At 34.2% G+C, this 25,044-nt stretch overlaps 1 protein-coding gene and 1 long non-coding RNA gene across 4 annotated transcripts in view; one reads left to right on the top strand and one right to left on the bottom strand.

The window, feature by feature from the left end:
• Positions 1–643: 643 nt before the first annotated feature.
• caln2 (calneuron 2) overlaps positions 644–25,044 on the bottom strand; it is an 84,968-nt gene continuing 60,567 nt past the window's right edge. For all 3 annotated transcript variants that reach the window (XM_087301386.1, XM_087301385.1, XM_087301384.1), the window contains exons 5-6: positions 4,474–4,630; positions 644–1,719 (exon numbers count right to left, since the gene is read on the bottom strand). In XM_087301386.1, the coding sequence (XP_087157512.1) occupies positions 1,592–1,719; positions 4,474–4,630 (285 nt within the window). In that variant the 3' untranslated portion in view covers positions 644–1,591. The remainder of the gene's footprint in view (positions 1,720–4,473; positions 4,631–25,044) is intronic.
• LOC147831930 (uncharacterized) lies at positions 16,592–24,491 on the top strand. Its single transcript, XR_015520373.1, has 4 exons — positions 16,592–17,132; positions 17,442–17,508; positions 20,622–22,668; positions 22,714–24,491. It is a non-coding gene; the product is annotated as an uncharacterized LOC147831930 (long non-coding RNA).

Genomic DNA, 25,044 nt, shown 5'->3' with positions numbered 1-25,044 from the left:
TATTTTTCAAGACACTTCTATATAGCTTAAAGTGACATTTAAAGACTTAACTAGGTTAATTAGGTTAACTAGGCAGGTTAGGGTAATTGGGCAAGTTATTGTATAACGATGGTTTGTTCTGTGGACAATTGAAAAATAATATAGCTTAAAGGGACTAATAATTTTTTCCCTAAAATGGTTTTTAAAAAAATTAAAAGCTGCTTTTATTCTAGCCAAAATAAAACAAATAAGACTTTTTCCAGTAGAAAAATATTATCAGACATAGTGTGAACTTTTCCTTGCTCTGTTAAACATAATTTAGGAAATATTTAAAAAAGAAAAAAAATATTCAAAGGGGGGCTAATAATTCTGACTTTAACTGTAAATGTGTACCTGTAAGCCCAATTTTTGTGTGTGAGCTGAACTTTCTTGTCTGTTAGTTTTTTTTTTTTTTTTTTAGTTTTTGGTATTTGTTTAACTGTTGTTGTCAATGTAGATCATTATTTCACAAGAATGTTATTTTTTACAAAATACAAAAAAGGAGCTTCTATTCTATTCTAAAATATATTATTTCATGTTCTGAAGAGGAATGAAGATCTCGGAGGATTAAAACAACATAATATTAATTGTTTTATTATTATTATTATTATTATTATTATTATTATTTTTATTTGTTTTTTAAATTTTCCAGGTCCTGCCAGTTGAAGCACTTTGGCTGAACTTTCATTTTTCATCTTGAGCCAACCCTAATCATTTATTTGGTTCAGTTAAGAATTTCCACAACCACCAGAGCCCAGGGGATCAGAGAGATACTCCAGCTTGGCCCCTCCCTGATCCATAATATTCATTTTTGTTTGAACTTTAATACTCTTTAAATTGAACACACGTCTTTCGAACTAGAATCATGACAGAATATCCTCTGATGTCCACTTTGCAGGCCATTTACTAACCTCTGAAGTGGTAAGTGAAACAAAATGTGCAGAGCAGGGGGTCACGAGGACCAGGATTGAAAACCACTAGTCTATTCCTTAACGGTTGTATCCTGCATATATTGCCAACAGGGACTTTCTTTGCATACCAAACACTATAAAAGCGTGACAGTATGCCTCACCCCCGAAAGACACCCGACATCAAACAACATCCTCAATAAATCCAATAACCAATCTTCAACACAGAACAAAATGGACAGCATATTTGAGATGAGCATGCACACACTCTTGATGCCAGACATCCTGCGGTGGCTCAGATGGACAGGCTGCCAATCTCTCCTCATCGTTCCCATGTGGCAAGGCCTGGAGTGAGATAAAGTACAAAGTCGTCGCCTTTGAAAGACAGCGGATGAGAAAAAACACACAGCAGTGCAGAGGGACACAGGATGTTATTGCATTAAATGGTATCCAGCGAGGAGCCCTTGCGTGTCCCTGTCAGGCCGATGATGGAGGACATTCCTCTCTGCTGTTTCAGAGTCTGTCACAATCACAGTAGCCGTAATAAATATAAAAAAGGCATTCACATCCTGGGCTCTTCAAATGAAAAGAAAGCGATGCATGTTTGTTTTTGTTTTGTTTTTTTAAGCAGAGGTCAGATTAACCTGTTTTCACAGTGGGCTGGGCTACTCCATGCCATTCCGCAGCATCTGATTGGCTGCGATGAGCATGACGCTGATGATGAAGGCCATTGCGAAAGCGCAGATGAGGCTCTTGCGCACACACGTCTGCCGGTTCTTCTTTTTCGAATGCACTATATGAAAGATGACAGCACACAATAAGCGTAAGCCATCCCAACAATGCTGTTGATCTCTGTGCATAATGAGGCTTTGAATATGCATAATAATGAAACAAAACACTGAACTGCCTCACAGGACTCGACACAGTAATGATCGCACACACACACACGCACACGCACACAAAAATAGCATTAAGTATTGGCGTGAAACTGTTTAAGGGTGCAGTAAGAGGCTGTAAAGCTGTATTTTAAAAGATTGCGACACTAATTGGATATTGAGGCATGAAATTGTTACATTTTATTCACCTTTTTTCTCTGGCTGGCAGATTCAATTGCATTCGGTTGGTGTTGCTATTTTGTGCTTTGTGTTGAGATTAAATATTGAACTGTTGAAATATAATTGGATGTGAACTTTTATGATAATTTCCTTGGTTTTGAAATCCGACTTGCTTTTGTTTGGTGATGAAAACGTCTTGTTCAATAACACTTTATAAAAAAATCTTTGAAAGCAACCAATTTTGAATGTCTTATTGTAGTGAAAAAAATATAACAGTATTTGCTTTCATAGATGCTTTTAGTCCAAAAAAAAAAAAAAACCTATAATGGACAGAGAGCACTGAACTCTTATAACATTAAATGGCCAGTTTCTGGGCAAACACAGCAGGTTATAGAGCGCAATAGTCTGGCTCTGGAAATAAAAATCCATAAAGAAATGGATTTTTAATGATAACATATAAGCCTTTAAAGACCTACTATAAGCTCCAAGATTGTTAAGTGATGATGTATGCTTCTGCTGAAGCCAGAAGTCAATGTGATTTCAGCTTCACTTGAAAAAAACAAGCTTCTCATTGGACGCACCAATAAGAGAAGGCTTTTTTTCATGAAAAGAACGGATTCTTACGGTTTCTTTATACGCGAGTAAATATTCATTCAGTTTCCTTCGGCTTAGTCCTTTATATATCAGGGGTCACCACAGCGGAATAAACCGCCGTGATTAAATATTTTATAATTCAATTTTAATAGATTTATTTAATTTTTTAAATAAATTTTATTTGAAATGAACTTTATACATTTTGTTGTACTTTAACCATTACAATAAAAGCTTCTAAAGATTTTATATTGTAATAAATATTTTTATATAATTAAAAACTATTTAAATTAAATATTTATGAATCAATATATAGTCTTTTAATATATCCTATATTTAAGCAATTAATTAGTTTTTTTTTAATTAAATTTAGACATGTACATTTTAGAATTAAAATTTTAGAAAGTAAATTTTAGAGTGTAAAGACATGCAATTGGGCAATTTAAATGTTTGCAAAATTGTCTTTTTGAATGAGGTTAGTCATATCCAAAATAAATTAATTAATTTAAATGGCTCATAATATAAGCTTTTTATGCGTAAAAATGTCATTAAATTAAGTAGCATTTATTTAAAGACAGAGTCAGGATCTTTTAGTAAAGCACTGTTTAAAAAAATAATCAATTTCATTCTTAATTGAAATCAAAACCTTCTTGTACTGTTGCTCCCCTACCGTACAGTATGCAATTTCAGACACAACCTACTATTCAGTTTGAAATTTCACAAACACATGTAATTTCTTGCCAATCTCAGAATAAAATGTAAGTATTATATGTATAGACGTAAAGTGGCAAATTCATCAGAATTCATATCATTTAAAAAAAAAAATTGCTCCTGGCTTAAATATTTTTAGATGAATCTAATTAAATTTTTTAGTCAACTAAACTTACATCAGTCAAACTGGTGAAGCGTATTAAGTTAAACTTTGTAGAACTTTAAAATGAGATGAAACCTGATTTACTTATTCAATTAAGTTAACTTATTCCATTGAGTCATATACATTTCTAGTGTATAAAAAACCTGATTTTTAAAAGGAGGTATGCTCCCAAACCCCACCCCTAAACCAACCCCTCTTGGAGGCTGAGCAAATCCTACTGAAATTAACAAATGAAATCATAAAATTTAATGCGAATTAGCCACTAAATTGTTATTAATCCGTAAAAAAGTTAGGAATTGCCAACGTTCATTCACGGCAATTCGTAACTTTTTGATTTATTGGCTAATTCATATGAATTCATACAATCTCATTTATACAATTTAGTATGATTTGCTCATCCCCCAATGATGGTTGGGTTTAGGGATGGAGTTGGATGCCATGCCTTCTTTTAAAAATTTTCATACAACTGAACTCGTAACAATTAGTATGAATTAGCCACTAAACTGACAAAACGTAAAGTAATTACGTTTCCTAGTGAGATCAGTCAAAAAACTGACTGAGAAATGAGAATGTAAGGAAATTCAGCAGCAAACTTTTCATTACCATAAGCCAATTGCAAATAATATTACTAAACTCCTTCTACTAGTTTATTTATAATTATATGCTTTGCGTTCTACATTTAAATGTCATTTTATATAGTAATGCTAATATTGATATAAATAATCAATCAAAATATAGCTGATAAAAATTAAACTGATTAATCTCGGAGCTGGTTTGGTTCAATGTTGTTAAGAATAAAAACCATGTAGAAAATTCTCTGAAAGCTGGCCGTTCACTACTGTACTCTGAAAAATGAAATTTTTTCATTTGTTTCATTCAAAACTGAACTTTCCAGTTCCTGTCAGAACTGCAAGCAGCACCCTCAATGACGCTTCTTAAAAGTTTCCAGCATCTAAAAAACTTGAATCACCTCGAACTGTTTCCGGATCCGTCAATTAAAATAAAATAATCCTTTTAGTTTATTTACCTCCCTGAAATTCCGTCTGGCAGTTTCCTGAGTTCTCCTTCAAGCTCTCCTCCTCGGTGACGATGATGTTCTCAATGTCCTTCATGGTGAGATGGTCTCTGAAGGCGTGGAACAGGACGTGTTTAAGCTCCTCCAGGGACATCTGTTGCATGTCAAACTGCAGGGTGGAAACACAAGAGGACTGCCGTCAAATCTCAGCACGGCTGGTCTGTCAATGCCGCTCTGTGGGGCAGCGCTCCAATGCGAGAGACACTTATTATAGGACAATTTCCTTCCACAGAAAGTTAGAGAAGTGGAGCTAGTAGGACGAGGAAAGACAAACTGGCCAGAGGAGCTGTACTAGTAGATAGACATCACATTAAATCAAGAATTTACTTAATCAATCCCACTCGCTCTTGCTCAATTAGTATAACATTGAAAAGAAAAGCAGCACATAAAAATAGATCATTACACTAGCCAGGGGTAATTTGGTGACTGAGCAATTTCCAAATGTAAGAACTGGTACTTTTACTTTTGTTGTTCTTTTGAATGGTGCAAATTCAGCAATTATGTACTGAACCAGTTGTTGTTCTAAAACCCCTCTCTATTAAGTATAAATTGATTGATTTTTTTTTTCTCAAAAGGTTTTACACATCAGGTACAAGTCAGAGATCACACATCTGAATACACTTGCAAATAAGCACAAATTCTGTACATCCACTTTCTCTTTCAGCAATATATGCTTTCTTTTTTGTGCGCATATACACTAATGTTATACATAATAAAAAATATAAATAATAAAATAAAATGAATAAATAAAATAAGAAAAAAGGGTGGTGGACAATTAAGTAAAGATAAATAAATAAATCAGTAAAATAAGATATACATCAGCAACAAAACTGTGCACTTGTAGGGAGTGATTCTTCCGATTTTAGGTTAACAGAAAAGTTGTATCGTCTATTTTCAATGTATATAAACAGTAATCCTCTACAACGCATTCAACAGTTCTGAAAGCATGTCAGGAACCAAAAATATATATTTTTTATTATGCAAGCATCTTCAACATTAGCATTCCTTTATAAATTTATATTATGTGCAGCAGTTATAATATGTTATTTATTATTTATATTATGCTATTTATATTCTGTGCAGCAACATTCCAGCTTGCAGAGTAAAAGCACAATGTTAGATCATTGTAAAAATCAAGCCAAATAAAATTAGGACACAAACATTGGGTGTACAAACATAAAACTATGTGCACACTTTTTAAAAAAAATAAATATTTACGTTTTTATATTTAGTGTAGAACATTTTTTCCTTGCTTTTGTCTAAAGAAAATTACAATTCAATAAGTAGAGGCAACACGCTCAAGAAGTTCTAATTATACAAATCAACTGTTAGTGCTCAGAGAAATTAGTGCTAGATTAAGGAGGAAAGCTTTTTAATTTATTTTTTCATCGCTTTTTTGACAAACAAAGTTCTTTTCTTATTTTTTCATACTTAATATGCATAAATTTATGGAAAAATCCCAGCCCAGTATCATTGGAAATATGTGCCTTAGCCTACATTTTTGCAAACCATAACCCATGCCTGGGTTAATTTTGTTGCATGTTTCAGAGTAGAAATCCACAAGAGGGCGCTGCATACATTTTTTGTGAATCTGAAATATGTTGCTTAGGGTATGTTACTTATGATACTTAAGTCGCCTTTCCACAGCACATAACATTTGGACATGACTGTCGGAATAAGCCCCTTGTGGCAGTCGCACAGAATTTTCAGTTCTGAAGTGCATCATGGGAGAGAAGCTGTTCTCGCAGTGTCTGAAATAAAGAAGTGCAAAAACAATTCTCTGTGGTTAAATGAATGAATGAATAATAGAAATTTAGACCGCTAAAAATACTGGAGGGAATGTGGAGACAACATAAAACATGTTTTTATTACTTTTATGAATAAAAAGTTTTTTTTTTTTTTGTATAGAAATATAGACTTTTTCTGATTAAAAAAAGGTACATTTTATGTATGTTTCAGATATCACGTCCTTCTTGTACACTTTCAAAAGAAGCAGGGCTTGTAGTTCAAATAGTGACCCACTGGCCTAAACCCTTCCCTAAAACCAACTAACAGTGTTTTTAAAATACAATGTGACCTTATAGTCACAGCGTGCGACAACAACCCCCCCAACCCAACAAGCATAATGAGTTGAGAAAGAAAAGCATGTATATCAGTATACTGGATCTGTGCATTTAGGTAATTCAGTTGTAAAATATACACATGTAAAAAAAAAAAACAAAAAAAAAAAGTGGCAAAATATGACAAAATATGGGATTGAGAAGATGTTGACACACAACACAAACTTTCTGATGCAAACCGAGATCTGTTTCACGCAATAGTTCTCAAAATATTTACTGTCCTTCAACAAAATATAAACCCTCAGCAGAAACGCACATCAACCAAAAGACTTTTTTTTTCCAGGCGTCCAATTAGCAAAACAGCTCTGTCCTCAGCGAGCTACAGTTTCTAAAGTGACAGTGCTAGATTTGCGACCTAAACTGGGTGAAAGCAGGATAAAGGAGATGAAGAAAAAAGGAGGCAAGTTTGGGCTGGTTCAATAATTCAGAATCACCCAGAGACAGGCTTGAACTTCTGCAATTTCCCTGCCAACTCGGTGTCAAGGGTCATCTCAGAAACCTTGAATGAGCTTTGGTGGTAGAGTGTTACCCTGTCGCGCCGGAGTTGATAAATTATTGAAGTGTATGAAAAAATATGTATCACATCGTTGAGAGCATACGTCTACATGATTTCTCATGAGCTCAACTGCTTTTTACAGACTCTAACAATCAATAGAAAGTGTGTTCATTATTCCTGTTCAAGCTTATAAAATGCATTTTCATTACATACAGCCCTCCTAAATTATTAGCCCCCCAGCATGTTTTTTCCCTTAATTTCTGTTGAACGGAGAGAAGATTTTCTCAATACATTTCTAAACATAATAGCTTTAATAAGAAATTTTGAATGACTGATTTAATTTATCTTTGCCTTGATGACAGTAAATAATATTTTACTAGATATTTTTAAAGATCCTAGTATTCAGATTAAGTTGTAATTTAAAGGTCTAACTAGGCTAATTATGTTAATTAGGCAACTCATTGAATAAAAGTGGTTTGTGCTACAGGCAACTGAAAACAGTGGGTTGAAGGGCAAGGGAAGTAAGAAGATAAACAGTGAACAGGTAGCTAGGTTGATCGGGCGTCCTACGATGATGCCCAAAGACTCACCGTCTCTGTAATATTTTGGTAGAATGATTGGACCCCACGATTTAACCTTGGAGGGAAGAGAGGGTTATAAGGATTGCTAATGGAAAGCAAAGAGGGAGGGAGAGTGGGTTCGAGAGAATGACAAGAACAGTGCTAGAGGGCTGGTCTGCCTTAAATAAGTTTTATTGGTTAAGTGAGGCATGGTTCCGATGCTGAACAGTTAACTCCATTTAAACCTTAAAATCTTTTTTAAACAGCTTTTTTCTAGCTGAAATAAAACAGATAAGACTTTCTCCAGAAGAAAAAATATTATAGGAAATACTGTGGGTAAAAAATCTTTTCTCTGTTTAACATCATTTAAGAAATATATGAAAAAGAAAAAAAAATCACAGGAGGCCTAATAATGTGGACTTTAACTGTATGTGCTCACATTTTAATGAAATTAAATAAATTTCCTAAAAATGGTCAAAACTCTAAAATTATATCTCAAAATTATAGATTGATGATCAAAACTGCAAAGTAATACTAACCAGGTAGAAAAAAACACTTGAAGATTAAAAATATTATAAACATGTTGCAATAAGGTCTTATTATTTAATGCATTAACTAACAAACAATATTATTATTCATTCATTATTTTTCTTTTTCGGCTTAGTCTCTTTTATTAATGAAAACAAATGAATTTTTAATTAATATTAACCAACCTAGGCTCATTCTGAAAACGTACTGCTATATACCTTACTTGAGGTACGTTTTGTTCTTTTTTGCATGTATGTTTACACTCACAGTTTCATTTAGGAAAATCGCAATGTTGCTATTACTTTTGGGACTTCTAGAGCTAGTTTGGTGCTCAAGTCTGCATTGGAACGTCCTCGATATCAAGAACACATACGGGAAGTTTCATGTGTCCTCCGTTCTTGAGTGATGGAACTGAACTTTGGCAGTTAATGATGATGTTACACGAGAACAAGAGGACACAAGATAACTGAAGAATGCATCTTGACAAACAGCTATCGACAGACTCATTGATTGACCCACGCTCCTCCTTCCCTAAACCCAACCAATAGTGTTTTTAAAAGCACAGATTGACCATCACCCACCCACTTCTCTAAACCCAACCAACAGTTTTAAAAACCAATCCATAAAAAGAAAAGCCCTTGTCTTATTTTTACTACGTTTTCAGATTTTACCACATTCTCACCCTATTATTTATTGTTTTTTTAACTTTTTGTCTTCTTTTTTTGTCCTACCTGCTTTCTTAAATTGTTCTTCATCAGACTCAAACCCTGTCGCTGTGATCAACTCCTCTCTGCGTCTCAAGTCCGCTGTTGTACATGGTGAGCTACCAGATAAACTGGTAACAGCAGGAAAGCCGTCCATTAGGAGGTAATTGGTCAGCTGGTAAGCATGTAAAGGAATGGCTTCCTACCGCCCCTGTAGCATTAATTTTAAAGACGAAATGCACCTATATGTACTTCTGGGTACATAATTTGCGCTCTCCAGAAATGTATATAGGGCTACATTTTCAGAATGAGCCTGTGTTGCAACCAACAGATACATTTTGTATAAAAAGTGCACTGTAAAATGTTATTTTTTGTGTTTAACATTAACTAAGATTATGGTTCATTGTTCATATTAATGAACTATTACATTTAACAAACAAAATTGTAATAATTATTGTAAATTGTTACAACACTAAGCTTGTATATCTGAATATTATTCACACATATATACTCACACATACTCCAGATTCACATCTGTTTTCTCAATCTTTATGAAAACAATATGAAAGAGCTTTGATTGATTGTCTGTCTCAGCCTCTCATTAGCTCTCTGGTCTCATTTACACCTGATATTAAGATGCATTTTTTAGGTTTGATCATAAATGGACAACAATAAATACTAGTGTTAACTAAATTTAAAATGTTTTGTTTGCTTTCAACTATAGTTGTAAATGGATTTGATTGGATTGTTTTCATAGTGTAGACACTCATGTGTAGTCACATGCATTTAAACAGCATCAAAAGACCAGCTGCTCTCTGCTATACTGATTAACATGAGATCATTATGAATCATGTTGTGAGAAAGCACACCAATGTATTTATACTTTGCTGTATTGTACCAAAACACCATTTATGGCTGAAATTAGAGCTGGCATCCATTTTTCGTTTGACTGCTTTCCTACTGGCTCATATAAGCCACATTACATGGGTTTGTTATTTTCTATCACAATACAATGTTTTGTTTTATATGACGCTTATGTTCTGTATTATTGAAAACATTTTACTAACCTTAGGGAACAAATTTTGATTTTAGCCCTTTTATTTTTAACTCGAAACAGCAGTAAAATAGCAGTAATACATTGGTCACAGTTTGTTCCAGCGATCATGAAAATAGTAATCATATAATAAAGCAAAATATCAAAACTAAATATTAATACTGTTAATTGAGTAATTAATTAATACTCTTAGCTGACCATTAATACTATTAATTAACTCTTTCTATCTAGATTTCATACAGGAAGAACAAAATTCAAAGAATTTCTGCCTAATTGTAGATATTTTAGTGTTTTAACTTAATGCTTGAATTCAGCACATTTATATATAGTCAAAATGATTAGCCCTCCTGTGAATTTTCGTTCTCTTTTTCCTAAATATTTCCCAAATGATATTTAAAAGAGCAAGGAAACGTTTCATAGTATTTGGTATATATTTATTCTTCTGGAGAAAGTCTTATTTGTTTTATTTTGACTAGAATAAAAGAAGTTTTTATGTTTTAAAACCATTTTAAGGTCAATATTATTAGCCCCCCTAATTAGCCCCCTTATTTTTCAATTGTCTACAGATCAAACCATTGTTGACTTGGCTACAATAGGGTATATGCCGAGCTAGTGCTTTTCCCATGCTGATACACTTCCGGTGACCTGTTATTGTGAACTTTTTTCCATTTTATACGGTTCCTTATACAGCATCGATGTTGTAATGTCAAATGTAAAATACATTCAGTTGAATAAACTGTAGCATTTATTTAGTGGCTCAAGCGTAAAACGAGACAAAAAGCTGTTTACTCGCACGCGCCCGTCAGAATCGGCAGGCTAACGCAGAAGCTCCATTGAATATACTGGGGTAAAATAAATGCTCATATTATAAAGATATGGTGGGGGAAATGTAATTTAGTGCACTGCTTCTTGTACAATCTGAGACCCACTTTAAATCGGATATCACTCAGCTAGTGGAGATCGCTGATTTTTAAAGAAAACAGACCTTAAACGCACCGGATTTTGCATTGGCATTCAATTCACCGGAAGCGCTTAACCCAGGTTACTGGCGAATTAAAAGTCCTATTAGCATGCTTCGGCATATACCCCATTACCCTAACTTGCCTAGTTAACCTAATTAACCTAGTTAAGCCTTTCAATGTAACTTTAAGCCGAATACTAGTGTCTTTAAAAATATCTAGTAAAATATTATTTACTGTCATCATGGCAAAGATAAAAGAAATACAGTTATGAAAGCTATTGTGCTTAGAAATGTGTTGAAAAAACTTATTTCCTTTAAACAGAAATTGTAGAAAAAATATACAGGGTGGCTAATCATTTAAAAGGGCTAATAATTCTGATTTAAACTGTATAAAATAAAACAAAATGGAATTAAAAAAATCACTAAACAAATGCATCCCATTCAAGAAGGCATTGGATTCCTGTTAACAGCGTTCACGATGGATGTTGTTTGGCATGCAGCACTTAAGCTGTAGCTCTTCATGACCGATACCTGCATGGCATTTACTGAGCCAATTTACTGCAAGTCGTTTCATGGGCGTTGTAGCTCTCGATCAACATAATTGCACTTATTTAGAGTCAGCTTGAAAACAAAGCCTGCTCTCTGAATTATGGCACTGCCAGCCACTAATTAGATGATTTAAAAAAAACTAAAACCTAAAATCTAACTAAAACATACCCCAAAAAACCATCCATGGTCTGTGGACTAGTATGTTTTAACGAAATAATTCATTCCTTCATTTTCTCTTTTCGAATTAGTCCCTTTATTAATCCGGGGTGCCCACAGCGGAATGAACCACCAACTTATCCAGCATATGTTTTACGCAGCAGATGCCCTTCCAGCCGCAACCCATCACTGGGAAACATCCATACACACTCATGCACACTCATACACTACGGACAATTTGTACCGCATGTCTTTAGACTGTGGGGGATACCGGAGCACCCGAAGGAAACCGACGCAAACACGGGGAGAACATGCAAACTCCACGCAAAATGTCAACAGACCCAGCACAGGCTCGAACCAGCGACATTCTTGCTGTGATGCAACATCGCTACCTACTGCGTCACTGCATCGCCTAAATGAAATAATAGTGTTATTAAAATGTCTGCTAATCCATTTTTAAAATGTATTTATTTTGTGTAATATTAAAGCATTTATTGTCTGAATTAATACTTCGGTCTGTAGTTTCACATATTTAGACGATCAGTGTTACATGAAGAAACTTAACAAGATTCTAGCGACAAGCAACATATGACAATAATAGTTTTATTTAGCATAAACACTATAAATTGGTTGTCAATGCTCTAATAACTTCATTTCTAATGTCACAAAGTTTTATAACATTCATTCATTCATTTTCCTTTGGATTAGTCCCTTATTTATTAGGTGTTGCCACAGTGGAATGAACTGCCAACTGTATGTTTTACGCAGCGGATGCCCTTCCAGCCATAACCCAGCACTGGGAAACACCCATACACTCTCGCATTCACACACACTCATAAACTATGGCCAATTTAGTTTATTCACCAATAACGCATGTCTTTGGGCTGTGAGGAAACCGGAGCACTCGGAGAAAACCAATGCTAACATGGGGAGAACAAGCAAGCTCCACACAGAAATGCCTAATGGCCCAGCTGGGACTCAAACCAGCAACCTTCTTACTGTGAGGCGACAGTGCTAACTACACCAATTTATTATTTTTTTAAAAAAATTATTTATTACTATAAAGATTTGCACATGATAAATGCAATTATTAATGCTTTTTTTTACCACTGTATGGCATTTATGTTAAACAAAATTATTATTTTTATGTTTGCTTATAGTTAGGACACAGTGTCAGGCTTTAATAAACTACTGGTCATTTCTGACATTTTGGCTGCATTAGACTGGCCTGTTTTGTTGTTTTCTGGAGTATAGGAGGAGCATGTGAAAGCTCCGCTTTCTTCTGAAAACCTGCAGCTTATTTGCATTTAAAGGGACACAACCACAAACGTGTTTTTTGCATACACCCTCAAAAAAGAACATTTCACAAGATATAATAAATGATCTGTGAGTTGTTTTAAAGCAAAAATTCTATTCTACACATTCTAAAAACAAAAGAGATTTATTTGACGTCCTATAGAAAGGGGCATAATATGTCACCTTTTAAAGGGCAGCTATGGTGAAAATCTTTTGTAAGCTGTTTGGACAGAACTTTGTGTAGGTATAGTGTGTCCACAGTCATATTAGAGTGATATAAACCCAACAAGTCTCTTTTTGTAAATGTCCTGATCTTAAAATAGGATCCAATTCGATCTCATTTTGAGGCCGACCGCAATGACGTAGGAGTGCAGTTTCCCCGCTAACCGAATTGATTGACAGACCGTAGTGACGTGTATAATCATATCAACAAGACAGGACATGCACAAAGCAACTAGGATTAAAAGATCTGTTCAGCTCTCTAATCATCAATCGTGATCAAACGTGATCAAGAATGAGTTTTACAAGTTTAAAACAATTTTTAAAACAGTTCATGTTTGTAATGGATACAATAAAATTGCTTTGTAATTCAACACCACAGCTGCATTGTATTAGTACAATCATAAAAGAAGATGCTTAAATCGCGGCTTGTGGACTTCACATTTTACTTTGTACAATAACAGAACTGCTGTCCATACAACAGTGGATATTAACGTGTATCCTGTCACATTTACCATGCAAAAATAGTCCAAAGCTAAACGTATGTGTGTGTGTAGGTGTGTGTTTGTGTACGCGTGCAAACTTTATAACGACATTATGTGTGACTCATCATTGCAGAAAGGCTTAAATTAATTCCACAACAAATATATCAACAGTTGGGAAAGTTCTTACTGTACTAAGGGAGATCTTCTTCATTCTTGTCTGTGACTGTGCTGTTCATCTACATGAGGGCTACAGCTCTGACACGCACATGGGAATGGTTGGCGGGGAAAACTTGATAAGTTGCATTAAAGACACAGAACAAAAACAGCTACAAAGTCTTAACAGCCTAAATTTCTCAGATTTAAAAAAAGTGTATTAAATAATCTGATGTGTGTTTTGAGCAAAAAACTTTACAGACACATTCTGGAGGCACAAAAGACTTATCTTAAATCTAAAAAAAAGATATTGAGATGGTTAGGGGTTACGGACATGTAATAAAAAGTTTAACTTAAAACATACTTACAATACTCAGCAAGCATTTTTTGTTTCTTAAAGATGATTAATAGACATCTAAACATAGTTGTCTTGGCTAAAACAAGGCTAAATTTAGGCTGTCAGTGAAAATCTAATAAGCAATAATCTGATAATCTATTCTAAGACGTCTAAGAATAGTAAAAACTAGAATAGTCATCAAATAAATAGAAATGAATGACAAAACATACAAAGTCTTTCTAATCTGTCGACTAGTCTATAGCTTTGGGCTATTCTTAGACGTCTAAACATAGTTGTCATGGCTAAAACAAGGCTAAATTTGGGCTGTCAGTGAAAATAGATATCTAAGAATAGGTCAAAACTAGACTTGTCATCAAAAAAACAGAAATGAATGACTAAACATATAAAGTCTGTCTAATCTGTCGACAAGTCTAGTTTTGGGTTATTCTTAGATGTCTATTAGATTTTCACTGACAGCCCAAGTTTACCCTTGCTAAACCAATCTGTCTATGTTTAGATGTCTATTAGATGTTTATTAAACACAACATTTTGTGTTTAATAAACAGTTAAATAGTTACCCATACTGTCGCACTAACAATACATTCCTTTTCTTCCTATCCTTTTCATTTGACATTACTGATGCCATTAATACAGGAGTGATCTAGTAGGAGGTCTTGAGTAAATGCTAATGTCTGTGTTTGTGTGACTGTTAGCTGTAATCCACACTGTCTGTTTGATCTGACAGGTGCTTGAAGGGCTCTGATTATTACAGATTTACACTTACTGTGTTTTTTTTATTTCAACGTGGCGGCACTGAAAGCTTATATTGATTCTCATCTCTGACCATTAATCGTGAAGAACCGCCCAGTACAGCATGTGATTAACGTTTCAATTACCCGAACGCTCAGGTTTTAATGACAGGAACATGATTAATGTGAGAATGAAAATACCTCTGTGAAAATGATTGGGGAGAACTCTCATAAAGACAGGCAGAACAAAACAAATTCATAATAATAGACTAATTCAGAGAGTTAAAATGTTGGTTCTATTGTTGGGGTAATTCACACATCGATTGTCTTGTAAGAATTTACACAGTTTGTTTTCAGTTCATGTTTTTAGTCAATAAAACACAGCAGCTCCCTTCAAAAACATACATCTGCATTACACATGAAAGATGCTCGCCTAATACTATGCCCTAAAATATGCACTCATTTTGTCAATTTTGTGTTCAGTTGCTTAGTTCAGCAGATTCTGCCATGGGTTAACTGTCCTGTCAATCATCCTGTCACAGTTAACATCCTCCACATTTCCTTTTATTTAATTTCCTATCACATCAGAGATAAAGTAGCATGTTAAACTGCCATTTGTGGGTCTTTTATGTGGAAAAATCTGCATTTGCATAATGATGCATTCAAAAGGTAATGACCAATCGTATGGTAATGATCAAACATATCCTTATAATTAAGTTTAGTGTTGTTGCAGATAAAATATCCCATGGATAACATCAAATATATATACAGTTGAAGTCAAAATGATTAGCCTTGCAATGGATTTTTCCCCAAATTTCATAGTATTTCCTATAATATTTTTTTCTTCAGGAGAAAGTCTTATTTCAGCTAGAATAAAGTCAGTTTTAAATTTTAAAACTATTGAAAGGTCAATATTATTAGCCCCCTTAAGCAATATATATATTGTCAAAAGAACAAACCATCGTTATACAAGGACTTGCCTAATCTACAGAAACCATATCTCTAGACTGTCAATGGCACTGAGAGCTGTCTATCAAAATCAGAAAAACCGAGTAACCAATCAGAATAGACCGCTGTTAATCCCGCCCTCACAGGAGGTTTGTTGCAAAATGGCAAATTTATATTTGTGAATTCAAATAACCAAATGCAATGCATTCAAAACTGCATTAACGAAAGTGAAGGGGAAAAAAAGGAATGCTGTTAATTTAAGGACAATGCTACTTTTTCTTTGCTTTTTAGATGATTGTCATTATTTCCAGAAAGCTTTTATAATTTATCAGTATCAAAAGATTTGTTTGTTTTAATTGGCATAAATCTACTCCAATAAATAGGCATCTCATTAAAGCCCACCTAAATCAAAATAATTTTTTGTGTGTGGTAGTATTAAAGAGCCCATATTATACATGAAATAGGGTCATATCTTGGTTGTAAGGGTCTCCAACAACAGTCTAATATGCATGCAAGGTCAAAAAACACTTTCATGGTCTTATAATCTGCATTTATTTTTACCTAATTATCCCAGCGACTCCCGTATGAATCGTCCAGTTATTCATTTGTTCCCAAACCCCTCCTTAGCGTGAAGCTAATCTGCGCTGATTGAACCGATGACAGTCTGTTGCGATTGGTCGACTGCCTTCAGTCAGAGAGTGAAATGCCCAACAGCTAATCAGCAATATAAAAGTAATCACAGTTCATACACGCTCGATAGTGTAGGCGTGGATTTTAGCTGCCCGTGTGTCAATGTAAATACAGTCGATGGACTTGAAAATACAGACGACTAACTATTTTATTGAGCAAAAACTCCAAAAACTGTCGAGGAGATCTCCTAGCTTGTCTCACTCTGCTCTTTTCACAGACACACAAAAACACACATATTGCCCTCGTCCTTGCGCGCGCGCACACACATACAAAAACACACACACACCTCCGGACGACAACGCGCCCGCGCACGCACACACACACAAACACACACACATACCTCCGGACGACAGCGCACACACACACGCACGCACACACTACCCTCGTCCACGGAGCTCCGTAAACAAAGCAGCATGCGTCGCGTTTTTAACGTGACTTTGCACGCGATAAGAGAATATAGCCAGTTAACCTGATACAGTACATGCGGTTACAAGTAACAAATTACAACTATATTCATTTGCAAGCTAGAGTCAACGAGGCAACAACTTTAATCGTACGTACTTGCACTTGAGAAATGAAGGAAGAAACCCATCCTGACGTCCATCAGTAAGTAACTCTTTACTGATCCTTCCTTTAACAAACGCCGATGAAGTATTCTTTGTAGCATGTAGTTTGCAGAAGTTTCCAGTAGTTTCCAACTGCTTGGTTATAATGCTGAGGTTTCATCTTTGGGTAGAGACTTGATAATATCCATCTGCAGTGTGACTTCAGTGCAGATTTGACCACATTCTTACCCTGTTATTTACTTGTTTATTTAATTTTTTGGCTTCTGTTTTTGTCTTGCCTGCTTTCTGGAACCGTTCTTCACCGTTCTCAAACCCTGTTGTCATGATCAACCCCGCTTTGCGTCCCAAGTCCATCAACCTGTATGTGTCGAGCTATCGGACAATCTGGTAACTGCGGAAAGGCCGTCCACATACAGGTAAGCAGTCGTCTGGTAAGTGAGAAAAGAAACGGCATTATATCGCCTCGTGGCTTCGTTTGAAAGAGGAAATGCAGCCATATGCACTTTGCTAAATAATTTGCGATCTCCAGAAACGTATATAGGGCTACGTTTTCAGAATATGCCTATGTTGGAATCTAAACTCTATGGTGACCTCAAGGAAAATTAATAAAAAAATATGCCCAAATATAAATTGGTAGCTGACACACAGTTGATCTGAACTCTACTTTTCATTCATTCATTCATTTTCTTGTTGGCTTAGTCCCTTTATTAATCCGGGGTCGTCACAGCGGAATGAACCGCCAACTTATCCAGCAAGTTTTTACGCAGCGCATGCCCTTCCAGCCGCAACCCATCTCTGGGAAACATCCACACACACATTCACACACACACACACACACTCATACACTACGAACAATTTAGCCTACCCAATTCACCTGTAATGCATGTCTTTGGACTGTGGGGAAAACGGGAGCACCTGGAGGAAACCCACAAGAAAGCAGGGAGAACATGCAAACTCCACACAGAAACGCCAACTGAGCCGAGGTTCAAACCAGTGACCTTCTTGCTGTGAGGCAACAGCACTACCAACAGCGCCACTGCCTCGCCCAACTCTACTTTTATTAGTTGTAACAAATACAGACGACCTTTATTTCAACAACTCTAAAAATGAAGTAAAAAAGGGGAGTGGTTTCTCTATATTCCCCGCCCTGTCTTCATGCTTCAGTTAAAATGATGCGACACATCAGACAAAGCTCCACATTTAAAGCACTTCAGGGGACCTTTAAGTTTGGCAACAGAACAATTGTGTCTTTATAATTGGCTTCATCTCCAGAAGCCAGAGCTGATGTTAAAGTGTGTCTGGTTTTTGTGACCAGTGCTCACACAGTGAAGTGTGTCCACACAGGGGGAAACAGGACATGAAGAAATCTGTTAGAGGCTGATGTTTGTGGTTGACCCACTGAGCAGGGGACGAGGGCGGTAAGTGTCGTGTTGAAGGTGTCCAGACGCATTTGTCACAATGTAATAGGTGCCCGACTGTTTTTCCTTCACATTCGCCGGCTTCCCTCTATAACTCACAGCCACATTAATGCTGATGTGGAGCAATCAGACACACTGATGTGAGGACGGAGGGGCGAACAACCAGATCATCTCACTCCCATAGTAGGGAATGCTCAAATTAAAATTGCATTTATTAAATACTTTCATTATTTTGTGTTTCTTTGCACAGTCTGCGGACTCAAAAATCTTAGGGGGTGAATATAAATGAAAGACATTATTGTGACAGATGACTATTGCAATGAAAAAAGAGGCCCTTTAATTCAAATGTTTGTTTTATTCATAATTGATCTCCTCCAACAACAAAAACAACAACAAAAACAACAACAATAATAATTATATACAACTACAATAATTATATTAAGTCATTATTATTATTTATAAAAAAGAAAATATATAATATAGATATAAAAACTATATATTTATAAATATATATTAATTTACTATTACATCTAATTATTACTACTACAACTATAAGTTAATTATTATTAATAATAATAATAATAATAATAATTATTATTATTATTAATTTTAATTAATACTAACAACAAGAACAATAATAGTAATAATATTTGTAACAAAAAACAACCAAAATAATTATATTATGTCATTATTATTATTAATAAAAAACATCTCTAAGGACTGATTTTGGGAAAACATTAGGCATCTAAGAGAAAAATATATAAAAATGATATTTTAAAAGATATATTTATTTACTATTACTTCTATTTATTTAAGTTCATACATTCATTTTCTTTTCGGCTTAGTCCCTTTATTAATCTGGGGTTAATAAAATCCCTTTAGTCCCTTTAATAATTTTTAGCATAAGAATGATTCTATTTCATAATTCAATTATTATTATTATTATTATTATTATTATTATTATTATTACAATTATTATTATTATTATTATTATTATTATTATTATTATTATTATTATTAATACAAGTCTCTCTCAGAATTGACTGTGAAAAATAAAAAATAAAATATATAATATAAATTTAAAAACAATATATATTTGAAAATATATATTCATTTACTATTACAACTTCTATTAATTGCTATAACAGCTATAAGTTAATTATTATTATTACTACTACTGTTGATTAATTTGAATGAAAACCAAGAACAAGAACAATATTAATAATATTTTTATTAAAAAAAACAACCACAATAATTATAATATGTCATTATTATTATTAATAAAAACATCTCTAAGGATTGATTGTGGAAAATAAAATAACATTAGGCATCTAGGAGAAAATATAATAAAATATATTTTAAAATATATATTTATTTAGTATTACTTCTAATAATTACAACAACTATAAGTTAATAATAATAATAATAATAATAATAATAATAATAATAATAATAATTGTTATTATTATTACTATGGATTAATTTTAAACAATGCCAACAGCAAAAACAACAATAATAATTGTAACAAAAAAAAAGCAAAAAACAATCATAATAATTGTATTATGTTGTTATTATTATTAATAATAAAAACATCTCTAAGGACTGACTGTGGAAATTAAAATAACATTTTATATTTTTTTATATATTATAAACATTAAAAAAAAAAAATATATATATACTATTACTACTTTTATTAAATACTGCTACAACTATAAGTTAATAATTACTATTATTGTGTTTTGATTAATTTAAAACAACTACAATAATAATAATAATAATAATAATAATAATAATATATCATATATTATAATATAAATATAAAAACAATATATATATTTTACAAATATATTTATTTGCTATTATTACTTCTATTAATTGCTACTACAACTATAAGTTAAATTCTATTATAATTTTTGGATTTATTTTAATTAACACCAACAACAACAATAATAAAAATATTAATATAATATAGTTATTTAATTTTATATAAAATTCCTGATCTGAAATGTACTTAAATGTGAAATATACTTTAAAACACCAAATTGTATTATATGAATAAACGGACATGTCTGTTTTTCATCTGTGCCTGTTTTCTGTTATTTTTTCCCCAGAGCCCCACAAAGCCATTGCTGAATCTAAGCAAGCCGATCCTTAATCGAGACAAGATGATTCAGAATATCTCATGCAGTCTGCCAATCGATACTATATCACTCCGTCAGGACATCATGGGGGACCGTCTGTGCTGTGCTATCACAGACTCCAACATCTTATTACCGAGTGCCAAGAAAAAAATTTGAAAAATCATTTGAGGAACTGCAGTGATATGCCTCTACTATAACTTAATCTATACTCATCAACTATAAACACACACACACATACACACATATACAACCGTCCCTTGTGAAATCATTTCCAAGGCACTAACAGCCTGTAATTCAGCTGCCAGTTCAGCAACTGTCACTTTGGGAAGTGTGAAGTGAACAGATGGCATTTGGGCGTCAATGGTGCGTTTGGGAGCAGGGCGATTGTAACAGGAGGGTCTGGGGTTTAACAGCAATCCATTACTTTCCACAGACTCATTTTCATTCAGCTCCACACATATCCTCTACTTACTCTAATAGCAGCAACTTGCACCATGATCTGCCTAAATAATGCATTTAGTTTCAGAGTTTTCAAAGCTGTGTTTACATCTGTATTAAAATAGTGGATGTTGTTTTATTGATTCGATGAGGGACATACATTCCTTTCTATACATTACTTTTGTTCCCTTTTAACATTTTTCAATGACTTTGATTAAGAGATGGTCTATAGAGGGCTATTTTTATAGACCTTTTCTGATGTTCCAATTTTTTTTTTGCAAAATGGGGACCACAAATTCAGTAGTAAGTATCAATTTTATAAGTCAAAATTAGTTAGGACAGGACAATACTTGGTCAAGATACAACTTCTCTGATACAAAATCTGGAATAAATCGATTAACTTGAGATAATCTCAATTTTGAAGTGTATATTTCAAAAGCGCTATTATAATCGCTTTAGAAATGCATATTTCTAATCAAATATTGAGGTTTGGTATACCTACAAATGTACAAAATATCCTCATGAAACATGAATTTTACTTTTTTCAAGAGAAAAATCTATCATTTTGACCCATAAGGTGTATTTTTTGACTATTGCTAAAATTTGGATGGATGATAACAGCCTTATGAGCCTGCTAGTACCGAATTCATTTCTGACAATTTTTGAAAGTGGTCAAAAGTGGAAAAGCTCAACACATTTCAGAGCTCATTTACACCCGTATTTAGCATCATTCACAAAATGCATGTTAAAGGTGCAGTATTGTAAGTTTATGTACTGCATTTCTGGATCAAAACAAATGCAAGTACAGGTTGCCAGATTCAGGCCTGCTCACCTAATGTTTACGTAATATTTATATTATTTGCTATTGGAACTCTGATCTGCCTCTCATTTTAGAGTCTGCTACTGTCCACCAGAGGTCGCATTTCAGTCACGAGTGCATGCTTTGAGATCCTTTCTGCATGAATGAATGAATGCTGTTTTCCATCAAGGAAACCCAGGGTGCTGAAATATAATTGGGCAGATTAAGAGAACCAAAACAAAAACAGCATTCCCGCACGTAATGCACATTTTCAAAGCAGAATATCTGACTTTAGCATTGTTTTTCAGATAAGCAAGAATGTTTTGTTTACTTAGCATGTTTCTTAAATATCTGCAAACATTTTATGGTATTTTTATGCTTTAGATGGGTCAAAAACTTACATAGAGCACCTTTAACATCAAGGCATTCAGCTTTTATGCATACAGGGCTCAACCTGAAAACACTCACACAGACAAAATCGACAAGAGTGACGAGCTGATCACGAGTTTTAAGACATAACCAATGCAGCGTCTCTGTCACAGTCTCCACATGTGACATTTGACAAAGTTAGGACCCATCTGCTCGCGGGCCTGATTGTTATCTCACCATGTTAATGACCGCCAGTGTGAACCAAGCATTGCATCTGTCCTACTTTCATCCCCTTTCCATTAGGCTCATCCGTCCTCGAGGACTGAAGGCAATCAACAGTATAATTGCATACAGGCAGCCGTGAGAGAATTACAAGCAGAAAACAGGTGTCATTAACCTACACATCCATACGCACTTCTCTTCTGAAAGAGTGGCGCGTGAAGTGGGCGTGTCTAGAGACTTGAGAAAACTTTCGCTTTATGCAAATGAGCCGTGACTGCCAATGGGAGTGAAGACATGAGCACATGTGTGAAGGCAAGACTTTAACACTGCTACCAGACATTTCTGCCCACATTATAGAGATGAAAAATTGATGCTTGGAAAGCTGTGTCAGAAATGGTCTGCGTTCAGAGTGAACCGTGCACTGACAGTCATTCATCTTGTTCATGATTTGATGTATTAGGCTCTCATGCAATTTACATTCAAATGCTTTCCCCTTCAGACTGTTTATTTTTAGCAGGCTAAAAGAAAACGGAATGGAAATTTGATATTTTACCAGCATGACATCTCCTTTGTGATCAGACTTCAAAAAGCTAGGACTAGTATAGTCTACCAGTTGTATTCAGTTTCAAAAATATTCACTATAGCTAAAATAGCACGCTAAGCTCATTAATAAGCAATATTATACCCTAACTATATACACTACCTGAAAAAAGACTTGTCATCTATGTACGCTTTAGAAACAACAAATGATAGTTTGACTTTATTTAATATCAGAACAGTGTAACCCCGAACCATGATTATTTATATACATAATTACTTTTGGATCCTTAACAAGTGTAAGGCACATATGCAAACTGTTGTAATTCCTTTACCTGATTTGGATGTAAATATTCTCAAATTAAAGCTGACAGTCTGCAGTTAAAGCACAACTTTTTCATTTAATTTCAAATCCATTGTGTTGGTTTTATAGTGCCAAATATGTTAGAATTGTGTCGATGTCTAAATATTTTAGACTGTATATATGTGATTTAAAAAAATTATTATAAAGATTTATCAGCCAAGATTAATTTATCAGCCATATGCATACAGCTGTAACAATCTGTTGTCTTTAGTTCTTCCTTTGTTCAGTTTTCCCTGTACGTCATTAGTTAATCCGTTCCACCTGTCTGCAATCAGATTATCATTATCTCGGTGCATTTTTTGTCCCTCTGTTTCTTTGGTTTTGGTGTCTAGTCTCATTTGGAATTATGCAGTTATTAATATGGATGTGTTGCTGTTCTTTTTTTTTCAGTTTCTTTGTGGATTAATATACCCTTATGGGTTATTATTATTTTTTTTACTTTGTTTTCATGTACTAGTTGATATTCAGCAGTCTTTCCTTCACAGAAGCCAAGATTAAAATAAAGTTTAGCTGTTTGTTTGGGTTCATTTAGTTTATCAGTGTTTTTCTTTCATTATTTTTTTCGCAACTTAAGAACTAAAAGTCTCTCTCGAGGACCATTCCAGACTTGTCCAAAATTAACTAATTACCCAAACCATGAGCTTTGTTTTTTTCTTTACAGCATCATTGCATGCTGAGGTAGCATTAGTCAAGATTGTGGCTATATCTGGAAGCCTAAGATTACAGATTGGGATTATCAGAAAAATTTCTGGCTTCTTCTCCAGTTCCTGCCATTTATTCACTAACCTTTCATTCATACCCCGCTACAAACTCTGAAGAAATGGGTGAGAGAACGCAATAAGGACTGGTGGGTGTCATCATTTCCTGCTCACACAAAAAATGTGCTCTCTTGCTTGAAGCCATTCTCCTTTGTTTGTCATCAAAGGCCTGAAGACTGCTGTGTGAGCATCCTGTCGTTAAATTTAAAACAGTAATAGTTTGATTACTGTTTATTGTTATTTGAGTTATTTGAGTTTATTGTTATTTAATTGCCCCTGGTGGGATTAATAAAGTTGTTAAACTTACATGTCTCTACTGGACTTCAATAATGCGAATAAAATAGTCATACTCCAAGTCTTTATTTATTTCTGTTTAGATCGATTATGACTTTAGTTGAATTAAGATAATTAAAAATCTTAGTTTACATACCCAGCAGGCATAGAACGTCAACAAAACCTCAGATTGACATTGTACCCCAACATCTTGGGGATGTTGCATTATGTTTCTAAATGAAAATCGAGTTGATGTCAGAACTCAACGTAAGGCAGATGTCAATGTCCAACGTCCAGCCTAAAATCAACCAAATATCAACGTTTAATAATATAACAGCTTGACATTGTGTGGACATTACCACTATGATGTCTATCAGACGTTAGATGTTTGTTGCCATACCTGACTAATAAATGTCAGTAACTGACTTCAAAATGACGGTTTAAGATGTCGGCTCGACGTATGATTTTGGTCACTTTTCAACACAATCTGAAATCAAGCAAATTTCAACGTCATTTAACAATGTTATTGGACGTCAAAATAATGTCATTAGACGCTGACTAGACATTGAATGTTGATTACGTGACATCATGACCTAAATCTAACTTAATATTAACTTCTTATGACGCTGTGTG

The sequence above is a fragment of the Danio rerio genome, chromosome 21, assembly GCF_052040795.2.
Source record: "Danio rerio strain M-AB ecotype USA chromosome 21, GRCz13ab, whole genome shotgun sequence".
Taxonomy (NCBI): Eukaryota; Metazoa; Chordata; class Actinopteri; order Cypriniformes; family Danionidae; genus Danio; species Danio rerio.
Note: the sequence above shows the minus strand (reverse complement) of the source record. Positions and strands in the feature narration are given on the sequence as shown.